This window comes from Pseudorca crassidens, chromosome 16 (genome assembly GCF_039906515.1).
Source record: "Pseudorca crassidens isolate mPseCra1 chromosome 16, mPseCra1.hap1, whole genome shotgun sequence".
NCBI classification, from domain to species: domain Eukaryota; kingdom Metazoa; phylum Chordata; class Mammalia; order Artiodactyla; family Delphinidae; genus Pseudorca; species Pseudorca crassidens.
In genome coordinates this window covers 34,478,563-34,495,848 of record NC_090311.1, presented here as the reverse complement: position 1 = coordinate 34,495,848, position 17,286 = coordinate 34,478,563, and the positions used below count along the sequence as shown (strand labels likewise).

The window sequence follows — 17,286 nt, the reverse complement described above, 5'->3', positions numbered from 1 at the left end:
TGTGATTCCTAATACATGTGGACTACCAGGATGTTTGCAGAATGTCTGAAATAAATGCTCTTAGAAAAATTCATCATGTATGTTCTCTAGATGTATGTCATACCTTACTGAATATTTACCTCAAAAATTTTTTTCCCTAGAATTTCCATAGAAAGCCATCCTCACAACAGTGAGGTGGGGGGAGTTGGGAGGGGGGAAGGTGGAGAAGGAAATTTCAGGATCCATCACAGAATATTAGCAGGGGAGAAAAAGACAGGAAGAATCATCAGAGCAATAGTTAGGAAGATGGGAGACCCAAAGATGATGGGCAAATGGTAGGCTCTAGGAACTCAAGACTGATCTGTTCTGCAGGACCTGGTCAGATAAACTGTCAGAAGGAAGTCATAAAGTGGAGGAACAGCTCACAGATGCCTCTAATTAGAGAGGAAGACTGAGGGTTTTTCAAGCCTGATCAAAATTGGAAGTGGATGGGTCCCAAAGCTTGATCACTGAGGCAGCCCCCGAATGAGATGTCTAAGCCAAGAAGCTAGAGTCAGAGAACACTCACGTTTACAAACCAGGGAAGAACACAGGGACCAGATCCTTCATTTTCCACTTTTTCCTGGTGGTCTCCTCATAACCCCCAAGCCCTTAGCTGGCACTTAGTTGCTCTCAGAGCAAAGAGATGTGGTCTGGAGAGGTTCCAATGTCATAGGGATACGCAACAGCGATATCTCCATACTGAGATTTAGGAAGACATGCTGCTTACAACACTTGAATGAAGAGTGGCAACATGCTGTTGCACGTCCAGGTAGTAGCGGGAGGAGAGACAGACCAGACAGACAGACCACCCCTTTCCCTGTACTGACTTCTCCGAAGAATATGTACTCTTTAGCCACACGGTGGCATGGCGAGTCCACCCACGGCCTTTCCTAGCGTCGGGGTGGGGAGAAGTGGGGAGTGGAAGGAAAGCAAGATGGAGAAACACCAGGAGACTTCAGGCAAACCATCCTCGGCTTGCCACTGTCACTGACAGGAGTGATGGAAGGGAGAGACAAGAGACGTAGAAATGTGTATTATTTGACTTAGAGAAGGCAACAATCAGGCAGTCCAACTTCGGGGAAACTCATCTAGATTTTCCACTGATATTTTCCCATTTTCAGGCTAATTTTTCTAGGCCCCTGATTTTTTCCAACCTGAAGTTTTAAAAGTCACGCTTGTCAAAAGGTCAGAAGGAGCAACCTAAACTCCTCAGTCAAGACAATACCACTTAAAACAAGTTGCCTTGTTTCTTTAGAAGTGTTTCTGCACTTCTATTCGGTGGGATAACTATATTTAGAATAACTTATTAGTGATAATGGTCCCTGTCTTACAATGGGAAAATGTCAAAGATAAAAAGCCTCACAAGATCCAAAGGAAAAATTCTTGAGTGATAACATTTTAGTCACTGTAAAGTGCTGAAGGACCATTTTTGGCCCAGGATAAGGTGAAAATCAATCTGGACACATAAAATGTCACCTGTTGAGTCTCATCACTGATATCTAGTCTAGGATCACCTTGTATATAGTGCCTGAAATAGTTTTAAGACTTTTCAGAATTCATAACCACGACACCCCTGGAAATAATAAAAAATGCCCTGAAGTATTTAAAAACCAAAATTTGAGAATCATTATGTTAAGGAGTATAATTTAGCATCCAATTAACTTAGTATTCTATTCATACATTTCTCATTTTCTTCTGTTCTGAAATCTTTGATTCTGTAGATGACGACTTGTTCAACATGAGAGTGGGATGTCCATTCAGTGTGGCGTGATGTGCACTTTCTCAGTGCCAGTAACCCAGTGCGTGCTCAATACGTTTATTATTCAAGTGAACTGCACTGTATTCAATTTAAGATTGTCTAGCAAAGTCAAAATGAATTCTTTTAAAAACAGTCTTCTATTCCAAGACACACACCAATCCACAAAGCTCAGTGTGTTCCAAAGAAAACTAATTCTATGCACAGGGATAAAAGCTGCAGATGTTAACTCTTTTCATCTAGATTACGTGGCCTCCAATCTGGAAGTCTTGGATGGATAGAGTAAAATTCTAAGATGCTAATGTAGATTGTTTAGCCTTCTAGAAACTAGCTACACTTATAGGAGGTGCTGGCATGGGGGAACACTGCCATTAGACCAAGTGACTGTAGATTACTAGCCAATAATGGCAAAAACAAAATTTTAAAACAAAAAAATTTAGCTTACGTTAGAGAAAAAAGAACTTTGAAATTTACAAATTATGTACTATCTAGGCAGGGAACACAAAATCCCATTTCTGACTAGATAACTAAACATAATTCTTGTTTAACCGTAGAACTTGCAGCATCTTATACACACAGAATGTTAAAGAAAGAATATAATTTAGCATCTTGGGTTTCCTGTCTTGCAGTGTCAGTGCGATCATAAGAACAGTGTGAAAAACATATCATCACAAGATTTATAGAGAGAAAAAGATATAGAGGCCCACACCTATCCTTTCAAATGATTTAAACAGAAAGAATGAAGAGTGGCTAATAAAAAAGGGAATTTAGTTTATAAACTATTGTGTCTGTGACTTAAAAACAGACATAAGAGGTTAAAGCCAGTTCTGTTATCTTTACAACTGTGGGAACTTTTCTTTCAGAAATTTTTTTTTTCAGATTCCCAGATAAGAAAAAAGGAGAGGGGCTGAGATATTAAAACTAATTTGTGCTTGTATTTAGTTGCAGAAAAGAACAGCTAGAATACTAGCAATGAATGTCCATTTTTGTAGAATCCATTTGCAGCTAAAACACTATCAAAGGGGACTTTTCTCCCTCTCCACTCCTAAACACACCACCAGTTAGAAAAAGCCAGGAATATTACACAGTGCCCCCACCCACATTTTTTTTTTTTTAAAGCACAAGCTGTTTAGAAACAAAGGGCTGCATTGGCCCTCATCTCATAATGCTGTTCACGTGCGAGTTAGCCCTGCTTAGACTTTATTTTCTGACAGCAGATGAAGGGGGAAGCATCTCTGCTGTTTTGCTTTCCTTCTCTGGGCAGGTTTTCCATGAGAATGAGAAAAAGACCCAGTGATGCTTGACTTTCTGAAGTACCATAAGATTACAAACTCCACAGTCATGATTAATATGTTTTAAAGTCCTTCAAAATGGAATTACGAATACATCTTTATACAGACCTAAAACTTATCTTTCAGGAGTAGACTGGAGTTGAGATTTGAATAAATATGTTAGAAATGTTGAGGAACATTCAGAATTAAGAAGTCCCCAAAGTCATAGAGCCAAAGAGCTGTAGGTACATTTTACAATTCTGTTTCACAACTTGATTTTAATGACCTCTGCTTTTTCTTTTACTTTTTAAGTAGAACTAAGTCTACTTGCTTGCACTAACGTAGAGATAACACTGTCCTTTTTGCTACTACAGCGGCAACAGCTACCTTATTTTTTCATCTTATTTAAAAAAAAATAAACTCAACTATTTTAAGCATTTTGAAAACTCTGTTCTTACAAATAATTTTATTATATTCCACAGGCAATCACACTAATCCACAACCAATTAGATTTGTCTTTGGATTTAAATATTGAAGTCATCAGCACAGCATCACTTCAAATGCCCCAGTCAATAATGATTCTGCCCAACCCAGCAGGCACAATTATTTCATCGTTGGAAAGGTACTTAAAAAACAAAAAACAGGGGAGCTTTCAAGAAGTCAAAATAAAGATGCTCAAATACATACCTCACTTTTCAAAGTACATGAGAAAAAATAGGAACCTGTTTCACTTGGGAAAAGTTCAGTTTGATTCCCAGTGACACAATTTCTAGCAGTGGTTTGGTTCCTCACTGACTAAGTGGGCACACACCTGCACTGGACAGATTTCTGATGGGATGACTTCTTTTTCTGTCATACGTAACAATGCTAACTGGCATAAGAATGCACACTGCCAAATGTATTGTTATTATTTTAAAAATAATTGGTTGAACAGGGAGGCACTAATTAGAATTCATCCCTCTGAAATAACAATTTCATGAAATTCACTCTTGTACCATAAGAAAATACAACGTCTTGGGAGAAAACATTTAAGGGTCAGCTCAGTGAAACTGACCTGACAGCCTTCTTTTTGGAGATTGTGCATAGCTGACCAGAAACCTAGAAAATATTGAAGACTAAACACATTGGGGATTCTGTTGTTGGTTTTGTTGTTGTGGTGTTACTATTTCCACTCACCAGCTCGAAGGGGTCGTGGAACTCCCCCAACAAAGATAGTTTTTCTGGGGTCCAAAGGCTGAGAACCATCCATTACAAAGTCACTGTCACTTAGGTTCCATGGTCGAATTTGCACCTGAAAAAAAGTCGTTTACTTGGTCCTTACTTCATTTCCATCAACCCCAAATGAGAATAAGGTGACTAAAGACAAACCCACTGATCTGTGCATTTTACAACATATACAACCCAAACAAAATCCAGTTATTAGTTAATGTAATCTGCATTAAGTGCCTTCCAATAGAACTCTTGGGGAATCTACTTACAGGTGTTAGACTCAACACTCTAGACATATACCATGAAACCTTCAGAAACCACCTGTGGTTTAAAAAAGGGCAGTCTTTTATAGATAGAGTCTGGGTTTTGAATTTTAACACATGTTAGACTGTTTATAACCTGTCACATTACAGCACTTAGTTTTTTAAGAGCTCACCTAAAGAGGGACAGGAACATTGGGAATATTTTCTAAAAATTATCCATATGTCTGGATTTTAAATGATCACCCCCTAAAATTAAAACATTTCTCTTTCAGCAATATGATTTAACACAGTTTAACACTTATCAAGTTAGCACACAATTACCAGCAATATCAAATCCTGAAGGTCACAGATTTATCGACTTTTGGTTGATCTGATTTTCCTAAACAAGTCTGGTTAAATAAAGGTAAGCCCAGGAAATGAAGCAAATTTTCAAAGAATAGAAAAAGAAATCTCTATGACATATTTCTAACTGGTAATGTCTCTTCACTGGGACTCTGACTTCCTGCCCATAGTTTACACTGTTTTACCATTATCATATAAAATAAGGTATTCCATCAGAATCGCAACCTTAAAGCATATTCCTTTCAATGCATAACCAAACAAAACAAAACAAAAAAAGCACAAAAAACCCTCTCATACCGAAAGGCCAGTTTCAGCACTGCCTGAAAACCAACCAGTCGCTCAGCTGGCCATGCGCACTGGGAAGTAGGCCAGGTATAGAAGCAGAGAAAATAGTGTCGGTCTTTAAGGAACACCCCTCTCCTTTCCCCTCATTGATTAGGATAGGAAACAAAACAGCTGAATTTTCATAGTATCAACAAAATTCTTCTTTTGCCCCATTACTCAATCAACAACACAATGCAAGGAAACACATACGATAATTTCTTATGTGGCCTGGCTATATCCAGGAGTACTCCTATTTGAAAGGTAGTAGATCTGTCAATTACACTTTCAAAACATCTTGGGTCATCTCTAACACTGGCATCGCGCAGTTAGAAGCAGGCTACACGTTCCTTATGATTGTTACAAAATGTACCCCCCCGCCCCGCAGCTTTTTGGGCTTTTATGACACAGTTGCCTTCACCAGTTAGCCAGAAGCCATAAAATCTCCACTTCTTCCCAAGACCCTAAAACCTTGGACCTGTTTGTAATTCTGTTAACACTCAGGCATCTGCTCTACCTTTATCACTTAAAAAAAAAATCCAGTTCTTTCCTTGTAAAATTTGGTCTGTTTGACTAAATTATTGTTCCCTTGACATTTACCACAAAGGCAGATTCACCAATACCATAAAACACCACTTTCAAATGCCTTCATGAGGGCCCATTATTAATTTTTAATTAAAAACACAATGTCCTGACACTAAGAAAAAGGATTCTAACGTCACCAAAAAAAAAAAAAAAAAAGAAGTAGGGCAAATCTTTTTCTACACAGAGCCCTCTCTTCTTCTAGTCTCATCCTTTATTAAGTAGTTAAGGCAGCTTCAGGACCAGGTAATTCCATTAACTTTATGATAACTGAGTTTGCTCATATGGCTCACAAATGAAAACAATTCCTGTGTAGTATCCATAGTGTTCTGGTTTCATTTAATCAAAAGTACAGAAAATGCAGCCTTGTACGATAGCTGGAGGTTACTGCTGCTCAAAAGAACTCTGCAGACGATCTCAAACCTGCCTGTTGAGGGTCTCCATTGCTGCCTCTTCTTCCCTCTGACACCCTCCCCACCCCCCTTCATTACATCACACACAACCCATTCCCTTACCCTATTCTTGGTAAAAATACAGGAAGAGGACTAGGGAGACAGTAATGATTAATCCTATTCACAAAACCCACATTTCCCAGCTGCCACCACAGAACAGCTCCTCAGAGCTCACACCACTGCAGATTCAGAGAAATGTCAACACAGGCCAACATCAGTACACTCTAAAAGCTAAGCAAAAAGTAATACTGTGGTACTGTTTGCACTGAGAAGTTCCATTCACACTCTGGTTTCTCTCTGAAATATAAGACCATTCTCATACAGGCATGTTCTCCATCTTCTAAGGTTTATTCTCAGGGTCTAATATCCATGTTCTATCTTTCTGACTTACTCTTCGAAAAAAATATATATACGTGTTTCTCTACTCTTTTAATCCCATACTTTATAAGCTGACTCAGATATTTTGTAGAAGGGGTAGAATATAAGTAAAAGAACTGTTTTTTTTTATTATGTTTATTTGTTTAATAATTTTTGAGAAAGGATGAAATTAGATCTCTGTCCTAACTCAACATAAACTTCCCCTGGCAAAACAGCTTTTACATACATAGGGATTACTCTGTGTGTGTGTGTGTGTGTGTGTGTGTGTGTAACAATTCTTGCAGGATGTTGTCAAATAGGCTATACTGGGCAGTAAAAGCCACAACATCCTAAGGACAAGGATAAGGTGAAGAATGGTGAAGATTACCTTAAATGAGCCTGACATGGTTTCAACACTGCCTCCTGAAGAAACCTTACCACATTTGATTACAAAGGTGACCCTAGGAAGAGGCTATCTGGGAGGGGGCACCCACTAGCCCTTTGGCCATGCCATGACCGGATACCCAAAAACAAATGTCTGTAGGGCCAGACAGGCAGCATAAACATGTCAAGCTACCAGGACAACTGGTTAGTAGGCAGGCAGTGACACAATGGAGTAAACCACTCCTTTTATTTATTTTTTTAAATTTTTATTTTCTATTGGAGCATAGTTGATTAACAATGTTGTGTTAGTTTCAGGTGTACAGCAAAGTGATTTAGTTACACGTATACATGTATCTATTCTTTTTCAAATTCTTTTCCCATTTAGGTTATTACAGAATACTGAGCAGAGCTCCCTGTGCTATACAGCAGGTTCTTGTTGGTTACCTATTTTAAATACAGCAGTGTTAAACCACTCTTTTTAAAGGAAGCAGACACCTCTCAGCTCCAGCTAGAAGTTATCATTTGTGAATGTGTTGTCAGACTTTTCCATTTCTCAAAAGTAGCTAGAAATTCAGATTTTTACATGAAACTTCAAGATTTTTGAATGCTGGGAACTAATTCAAATGTATAAAGTCACTTGTACACGCTAGACAAAACTATCTGCAGGCCAGATCTATCCTGTGGGCCCCAGTCTGTGATTTCTGGTTAGAAAGGTTTAGTTACCATACAGCTCCTCACAATGGAATGTTTTATTGCATAAACACTTACGAGACAAAATTAAAAAATGGTTTTTCTTTAGTTTCTTTTTTAAGCATGTATTCCTGTGGAAGTTCTGGTCAGGACCATAAACCTACTTTTAGCTGAATTATTTGTCTTCTAAATTTTTATCTCCTTAATTAATAATTGGCTTTGTATAACTGCTTATCTCCAAAGGCAAAATCTCTTTAAGGATAAAGGCAAAAACCAAACATAAAGCTTGGTAGTATAAATATACCAATTTATACCATAAAGTGACTTCAACAGCCATCAAGAAATCTAAAAGAACAGCCGTCAAGAAATCTAAAAGAACATAACATTAATATGTAATAGCAACAGTTAGTACTAAAAGCACTAATTTTCCTTTTCAAGGTTTCCCAAAGCGTGTTCTGTGAAGTGTAGATCCCTAGGGTTGTGTTTCCTAAAAGCAGTGTTTAGGAAAAAGTTATAAACTTCCTTCTTGGAGCTTCACAGCAGACACTGGTGTATATTAATTAAAGGCTCTAAGAAGTTCTACAGGAAATGAATCTATTCGAATGTTGTTTAAGCCAGCATTTCCAAAATTACTTCCATGGAACCTATTTTTTTGCGTAACACCTATTAATACCCACACTTTGGGTAATACTGCCCTATTATATCTTACTCTTAGTATGTATCAAAATATGGCAATAATAAGGTTGAACTAATTGAACAAAACATCATAGAAACTTCACTCCAATCAAGGCCTTTTCCTCACTTATTTCCTGCTATTGCTCTCAAAGAGTTAACTAAAATTTCATCCTGGTTAAAACTGAAAGTCATTGATAGGGATAGGATTAGGCTAATTTCTAGGAAAAAAATTTAAGAAATGCAATAGAGGTCACTTATTTTGACAGGATGCTACAAGATAACATCATTTCCTAAAAAGACAATTTCACTGAAAATTTGCAAAAGCCTCTAAGTTAAAATTAAATATAAAATGCATTTTTATTGTATCTTTAATAACAGCATAAGAGAAAACATACAGTTTTAGTAAGAACAGTTTTAAACACAAGCCTTAGGACTTCAAGTTTCTGAACATGACCAAATCTCCCTATAGCTCTAGCATTCTCTCAGTTTAGACCACTATTTAGAATTTAGACATTATCTACCAGTAAATAATGTTATCTTGAGCTCATTTTAAACATCTCACCCTATATGCGGTCTGGTGCTCTCCTTAGGTTACAAACATCTACCACGTGAAGGGTCTACTGCACAGTGCCTTCCTTTTCATTTGTTGGGCTCAAAGCAGCTCCAAAAAGCAACCAAACTGTTCAGAGTCAACAGTGCAATCTGGTGGCTAGCTCAGGAAATCACCTGACCAAATCCCCCTTCCCTGCCATCTGATCTCTTTCCCACAAAGTATCCATAAAGCTCATAGCTCAGCATCGTCCCAACCCCACCCCATTTCCTTTTTCCTCTTTTCAACACTCTTCAAACTCCTACTCAAGCTCTTCAGGAAAAAGTCTCCATTTTTCTCTCCCTAATCCTACAATCCTTTCAATGTACATGAATCAGAAAAACAATAGTGCAGAACCATCAGGACTGCTCTCCCCAGTAAGCAGCAGCATCCCGGCTCTTCTGACAACCAGGATGAGTCAGCTAAACCTAGGTCCGCTGATACAGCTGCAACAGCTCAGCTGCAGTGGTAATGAACTCAGACCCACCCCAGCTGTCAGCAATTCTATTTTAAGAATCACAGACCTCACAGAATGACTGGAGTGCCCCACAGTATCACAAATAAACTAGTTTGTGGTTTGTGAGGCATCTTTATCTCTTCCACGTGTAAGGGGTTGTTTTATTATTATAACCACCAAAACTAACAGCCGTAACAGCAATAACTGTGGTTTGGACTCTTCAAAGTATATTCACATTTGGTATCTCATGTCAACCTAATTTTCAACACATAGCTCCCGAACAAACGGCTCAGCCACCTTTGTGGAGTTTAGATGCTACCTGTGATTCTCAAATGCTGCCCTCCACCCAATAGAGAGGATAAGAAGATGCCCTCCCTGTACCTTCTGCGGTAAGTGGCCAGAAAGAAACTTAACAGCTGCTCAGAGGCACTGGGCTTGATGAGATTCTGTACCCTGGGCAGCTCTGGGGCCTCCAGGCAGAGCTCCACTGGGACTCAAAGCAAAAAGCTCTCACTGTCACACTAAGACTATTCCTCAGATACCAGTAGATCACAGGCCCCAAAGAACCTCAGCAAAATAGCCTGGATTCTTCTTAGACAGGAAGCCGAAAGTAACCCTGGGAAATTCTCTTACACTCTCCCAGGATGCTCCACACCCACCACCAGCATCAAGAAACAGTGCAGGTACAAAAAGGAAATTGCTGCCATCCGCACCAGGCTACACAGCCTGATGTATGGAAACCACAGGCTTACAGCCCCACTGGGAACTTCAGTTACTGTTGAACAATTCAAACAACACTCTGTATACTGTTTCATAAGGGCACCCAGTACAAAAACAGAGCATGCATAAACTGTACCCCGAAAATGGTGATGTACATCCTTGCTCTATGCTTGATATAATAAAGCCATTATCAATTAGATGCTATGATTAATACCCGTACTTACAACCATAAGATTCAAAGAAACATCTTCCCTCCAAAGGCTTTCCAGACTCCCTCAGGAACACCTGACCACTTTGCTTTTGAGCCACCCCACATCAACTACCGTCTATAATGCTTCCATCATAGCACCTGTGACTCCTTACTCCACTTACTATTCACTTGGCTATTTCCCTCCATTGGACTCTGGGGGCCTCTAAGGCTGAGACCATATCTCTGTGTGGGTCCCAACTGCCCAGCACAGCACTCAACCCTTAGTGAGTGCTCTGTGCTCCTCAGCATGCTGGTGAATTAACGAAGGTTTTCCCGAGGGGCAGACAGTGTTGCTGTAAGAACTTGTCCAGCAGCTGCCCCTCTATAGCTCCCCAATCACTCTCCTCACTCCACTGAAAGCTACCTTCTAGAGGCATGGAAATACACTGTCTGGTCACCAGTGGGTACGCCAGGGCTTGGGCCTAATCAGTGCAAATTTCTGATGCCACTAGGTGACGCACGCGGTGATCAGAATCATCTAGTGCTCGTCATCACTTCTGATATTCCCGCGTCACTTAGAAAGTATAAGCGAGATAGATGATTCCCTTTTGAAAGAAAGAAGAAACTAGCAGTTTTGAGCACCTACACTGCACCACTGTGCTAGGCATTTTACATACACTGTCACATTTAAACTCACCATAACTGTTATGCTGTAAAAATTATCTCTACTTTAAAAACAAGGAAACTCAGACTCAGAAGTGTGACAGCAACTCAGGACTGAAACCCAGGTTTATCTGACCCCAAGTCTATAGACACTCTTTCCACTGCAATGATGCTGTGTGCCTGCAAGGCTCCCTGTCCTCCAGGCTACTGGCCACCAGCTCTGCTTCTCAAGAGTCTCCTGGAAAAGTCAAAATGCATTTTTATTTGTGAATGATTAACCTCTCTCTTCTTTCCAATCTCATTTGGCCCATTTTCAACACATTAAGAAATGACCCATAGACTCTTCTCAAAGCTACTAAACAAAACTAGCAGTTAGAAAAGCTCAAATATGATTTGGCAATGAAACTGGCTATTTTAACTTCTAGGTTCATAGCCTCAGGCACTCTTGCGTTGCAGCCAGACAATTTTGTCCAATGTCTACATAAATGTGTATTTTCAGTTCCATGGCGCTAGGGCAAGGATGTTGTCACTGGCATGCCGATCACTCAAACTCTTGAGAGGAATGTACACATAAAAGTTCACGTTACCTAAGTTTTTCCTGGGAAGAAGCCTATTCTTTGAGTGAGCTTCATGAAATACTAATTCTACCAGAATCTTCACAAGTATAATCCCCAAAGAGGTATATAATATGCTGGATTAAACAATATTACACACATTTATTTATTGCAAAACTCCTCAGAACTTTAATATATCAATGTTTCCCAAATGTTCTTGGCTATGGAATCTTTAATTAAAGGAGAAAGTGGATATAAAATGTACAAAGTAAGTGCTCAATAAGGGACACCTATTATTATTAAGAGCAAACGTTCTGTCAATGATCCTCTCAAGAGACCAGTGTTTGATGAGACAAGCGTTCTTCAGAACACACTTTGGAAAACACGGACTATGATCCATTAGGGGATGGTATTGGCTATTTTGCCCCCTGGTTACCATTTTGTACACTGAAACTGCAGCATCTTTTAGACCTCCCTAGAAAGGAATAACAGCTTCCAAAGACTCAAGCACTAAGAAACTCTGGACCCATTTGCAAAATCAGAGATGCATGGAGAAAAAAAAATAAGACTTATTATGAATAGGAGGTACTTTTCTCATTTTAAAGGAGGAATTCTTTCTTTGGAGAAATTCTTATGATGGGAGGTGTCCAAAGCATGAATTTAGACCAAGGAACAAATAAATAAATCAAGAAGATTAGAAGTGCTAAAGATTTCCAAGGTGGGATATGACACAAAACCAGATTTGACTGAGCCAAGATAAAATTATAGTTATTGTCTTAGGAGGTAGTAGGTGGGGAATGAAAGAGTTTGAGTAAATATAAAACAAACCCAAGGACTGAGGCCATCAATCAAGACTGCCCTACAAGCCCCTACCTGTTTTTCCCAATTTAATTTCCCTCTACTCCCTTTCATATATTTGTGTTCCATCCTAAGTGTTCTGCATTCATACCACACAATTTCTCATTTCTGTGTTCACACTGTTGCCTTTCTCCAAAATGTCTATTCCCCCACACCTCGATACTTCTCCTGGCCAATCTGAAAACTCTCTTCATCCTTCAAGACCTCGTTTAAATGACACTTCATCCAAGAAGCTTTCTTTCATCACTCCTGATATGTATAAACTGTCCAAAGTGCTTGATCTACATCTTACCTCGCTGTATTCATTATTTTTCTTAATTTGACAAATATCTGAGAACCTCTTATGCACCAGGCTCTACAGATTTGTCTATTTATACACTTGTTTTATCTACTCATTATATTATTAAGTTTTTGAACACAGGATTTTATGTCTGATTCAAAATAAGTTCTGATTCATAGTAACCAATACTAAAGCCTTGCCCATAGTAGGCACTCAAATGTGGTTTGAAGGAAGAAAGGAAGGCACAGCATTTTTAAAAGCTGTATGTGGGCTGGAGACAGCTTAAATCCTAGGCAAAACGATCGGCCTATTTTTGTAACTAAAAAAAGTGATGAAAAATGCTAGAGATTCCTCTGATTTATAAATGGGGGTAGGAGACACTGGAATGACAGACAGATTAGACAGATTTAAAAATTAAATAATTAAACCAGCCTCTATTTCCAGCTTCCTTTTTTTTCCACCATTTTTTTTTTTTAATTTTTATCTTTCTAGTTTTAAGTGGATGACCTGAGCAATAACCTAAAGAATTCACCTTACATAAGACACTTCAGTTTGGTAAGACAGTTTAAATATATATATAGCAAAGTCAATCTGTCATGTTTTAGAATATTTATAAATTGTGATTGTGCTATAAATTGTAAGGAGGAAGAATTAGGAAACTTTTCTGATACTCCTTTCAAGGTGTTTGCTATCCCACATCTCTGGCCAAAGTGTTCTAGAAGTTAAGAACCATAACATCTCCTTCCTCACCTCCTTTTCAAGGTTACTCTTTTCAGCCCCTCAATCTGTTAGACCCTCTTAGGTTTCCTCATCTATCAGTCTGCTGTCTTGAACCTTCAGGTTCAGCCTATTTCTACATTCTAAAAGTAGAGTTCCCTTAACAAGAGGGACCACTGTCACAATGGCTGCCTGCTTTACTGGAAGCATGGACAAGAACACAGCTATCCTCTGGGATGCCTGGGACATCTGAGCTATGGAACTCCTCTTGCTGGAGGAAGGGGGAAAAAAAATCACCGATCTAGAGGCTTTGCAATTACTCCTACTCTTGCCAATTTGTCTTTCATTCTTTAAGACTGAGGCGTCCTCTACTCAATACCCTGTAATGGCTTATATGGGAAAAGAATCTAAAAATGAGTGGATATATGTATATGTATAACTGATTCATTTTGTTGTACATCTGAAACCAATACAACATTGTAAATCAACTATACATCAATAAAAATTAAATTAAAAAAAAGACTCAGGGGTCAATTAATCAGGCCATAAATACAGTTTCTTTTGCCATCTTTCAGGATCAGACCTATATATAGAATAGTGGAGTCATCTAATGAAAGGTAATCACTGACCAAAAATATAACTACCTGAAATCCACTAAGTATGGATTCATTTGAGTTAAAAAACAAACATAATCTTAGAAAGGATAAGTGAGAGGGAACCTTTCTACAGGCGCTGTATTAGGAAACCCATGTGATTAACCTAATCCACACAAAGGGAGTGGGGGGTTGATTTAGGGGAAAGGGAGAGGGCAAAGGACAGAAAATCTGTGAGGTCACTTTAGAACATGGTGTATATTTCCAAGGAGGAATTCTGGGAGGACTGGAGAGAACTAAACGACAGAACGAGGGCACTAAGATCCTGAAAGGTAGCCAAGCTAAGAAGTAGAAAAAGCCAGAAAGAGCCACAGCTCAGAAGGTTTGGTGAATGAGCTCTAGAGGCTGACTTTACCTTGACCTATTGCCCAGGTCCTCATTTACTCCCAAATGTTCAACCCAGCTCTCACTGTCTGTGGGAGCATCCAAAATGAGGTGGAATGTACCGAAACCTGGTAGGTAAGTGTGACCAAATGAGGCTGGGAGTGGAAGATGTGGAGCTGAAGCCAAGAAAGAGGTTTCAAAAATGGAGCCAAAAGAGCCAGAACCCAAAATGGGATCCAGTTCATTAGAATTACAGGTATTTGGGGACTTCTATGTTTCCCATCCTAAGTTTTATTTCAATTGTTTATGCTGGAAATTCTGAGTATGCCTGGGTCAAAGAAATACGTGATCAGCAGCCACCATTCAGAATTCACCAAGCTCCAATAAAACTGCTTCACTTGAGCTCAGAAAATGGAAACTGGAATAAGGCAGAAATTTGTAGAAACACAAACAATGAAAGTTAGTTTCCCTATAAACATTTCCAAAACAGATAATTACACTAATTAATTTCAAAAGTCCTTCAAGCCAAGGGTAATACACATGTTTGGAGTGAAAACACTCAACAGTAATGGTGTTGCCTCCATACCACCTCTGCCTGCAACCACCACTGCTCATCCCCTCTCACAAGACATCCAGCCCTGGTGTGAGCTTGCCCTGACGGAACATATGACCCACCTCCTCCCACATAGCCAGTGACATGGCCCTTCCAAGGTACACAAGCCCCATGTGCTCACCTCCAGACTCCTCCCCTCAATTCAACAGCTTCTTAATCTACTCTGGGTGTAACTGTCTCAGTATGTACCTCTACCCCTCTGTCGTTTTACAGATACGAACATATTTCAAATCCTCTCCTGCAGTGCATGACCAACCCCCCCTTAACCCTTCTGAGCTCACTCCCACTCCCACTGATGTGTCAGTGGCAGAGACTCTCTGGAGGTTGACCATTTTCCTCTGACATCTGACCCTGCCAAACTGGGCTCAGTCTGTCTAATTTCATATTACTCCAAAGAGATTTAGAAGTTATTGCAGCTTTCTTATTATTTTTTCAGAGGAAACACTGTACACTCCCATTCTAGTCAGTCCCCATGTCTCCCTCTTAACACACAGCCTCTCTACATTGTTTAAATTAAGACGAAGGTTAACAAAGGCTCCTTACTCTTTTTCCCAGCTGGCTATTTTCTACTGTTTTCCTATACAGCTACCTGTATAGCTACCCTATCCAATGCTGTTAACTGTTGTTATAAAAATTGGGCAATAGCCCCAGATATTGAAAAATTATAGTGATACTTTCAAACTTGCTAAAATCCTTGCCTCTTCCTCTGCATCAATTATTGTACCACAACTCAGGATCCCCATTCTTTAGTAACTCCCTCTTCTGCTTTACATACTGTAATCTCCCACTTATGGGTGGCCAAGTCCCAGCATCATTTTTTTGCAACCAATTGTAAACCCTGTTCTAGATGTCACCATTCTTTTCAAAATATGTTACTAGGTAGATAAGCTCTAACCCTGCTCTCCTGAATCCTCTAGCACTATGTAGAGCTAACAGCACCGCTTGTGCAAGTACCCGACCTCACCAAATGCTTTCACATTCATTTTGTTCTTATCTGAGCCTCTCAACATCCCAGAGAGGAACCAGTTTTCTTCTCATTTTATAGGTGAGGAAGCCAAGTTGCAGCAAGGATTATGTGATTTATTCAGAGTCAAGAAGATATTTAAATGCTAGAGTCAAGACTCAAACTGGGAACTTTACATCTGACCACGACTCTTTCCGCATACACATTTCTGAGAATAAACCTGGCTGTCAAGCAAGCCCAGCACCTCTGGTGTAAGGGGATGCTTTCGGCCCCATGACAGATACCTGCCTTGGTCCCTTATTCCACACCACTATTTTTTACTCTATTTCCCACCCCTAGCACCAAGTCTTGACACACAGACTCACCCCCCTCCCAACCTCCTAAGGATCTTTACTTCTGCCATGTTAACCAAGTTTTTTCTTCTGCTCTAAACAGTCTTGCCCCTTCTCCACTGATAGCCCCTCTGCCAGGAGAAAGGAAGCGGTCTTCCTTCTGTTACCTAGTGACTTATACTCTTTGGCTCAGAAACTACAAACTTAACCACAAATTCTGTAGAAGTGTACATTATCTATGATTTTGGGTCCATGTTCTCTGTCCTTCCCCTCCGCTGCCCTATTTGAAGCTATCCCATTTTAGATTATAAGCTCCTGGCCCAGAAGGCGCTATTTAGCCAGCTATGGGTACCACCCAGCACAATGCCTTGCATTCAAAGGCATATAAACGTTGATGATTATGATCTTTTTTTTAAAAAAATAAATAAATTACTCCTGCCCTTGATCTGAAATAATGACAGAAACCAGCTGCCAAAACCACTAAGAGCATTATTTACCTCAATTCAGAGTTTCTGAATAGGAATTAGCATAAAAGAGCCGTAAAGTGAAAGACAAGGGCACATTTGTTTACATGTGGTCCCAAAGGTATAAAGCAAAATACTGAGTAATTTGTTATGAGCTTCCCATCAACAGCAGTCCAGCTCTATTGCATAGCAAGGTCACCCCGGGTAAGAGGATCCTAGTTTCAGCATTCCCATGACAAGGAAAAGGCGATCAGCTATTCCAATTGCGTACGTGCTCTGGAAAAGCAACAGCTAGCTGCATATTACTCACCGGTTTATCCTTGATGGTGGGGCTTGACACGCACAGGTACAGTTTCCCATCTTCTTCTAGGCAGGCATCTATCAAAGCTTGCACTGAGCTCTCCTCCTGGAACAGCAGAAAGGCATAGCCTTGGGGAGAACAAAAACAAAAGGGTGGGGGGAGGAATCAGTAAATTAAACTCAAAGTACCAATTAAAAATTTACCTATTGTTTCACTTTGGCAAATTCTTACTAAAATCTAAGAACTTGAAGTGGGACACAGGGAAGTAAGAGTCATTGAGACCC

The 17,286-nt window shown here is 39.6% G+C and overlaps 1 protein-coding gene across 7 annotated transcripts in view; it reads right to left on the bottom strand.

Annotated features, from left to right (window-relative positions):
- CPEB3 (cytoplasmic polyadenylation element binding protein 3) overlaps positions 1-17,286 on the bottom strand; it is a 177,158-nt gene that overhangs the window by 29,198 nt on the left and 130,674 nt on the right. For all 7 annotated transcript variants that reach the window (XM_067710007.1, XM_067710005.1, XM_067710004.1 and 4 more), the window contains 2 exons: positions 17,012-17,130; positions 4,225-4,339 (listed from right to left, as the gene is read on the bottom strand). In XM_067710007.1, the coding sequence (XP_067566108.1) occupies positions 4,225-4,339; positions 17,012-17,130 (234 nt within the window). The remainder of the gene's footprint in view (positions 1-4,224; positions 4,340-17,011; positions 17,131-17,286) is intronic.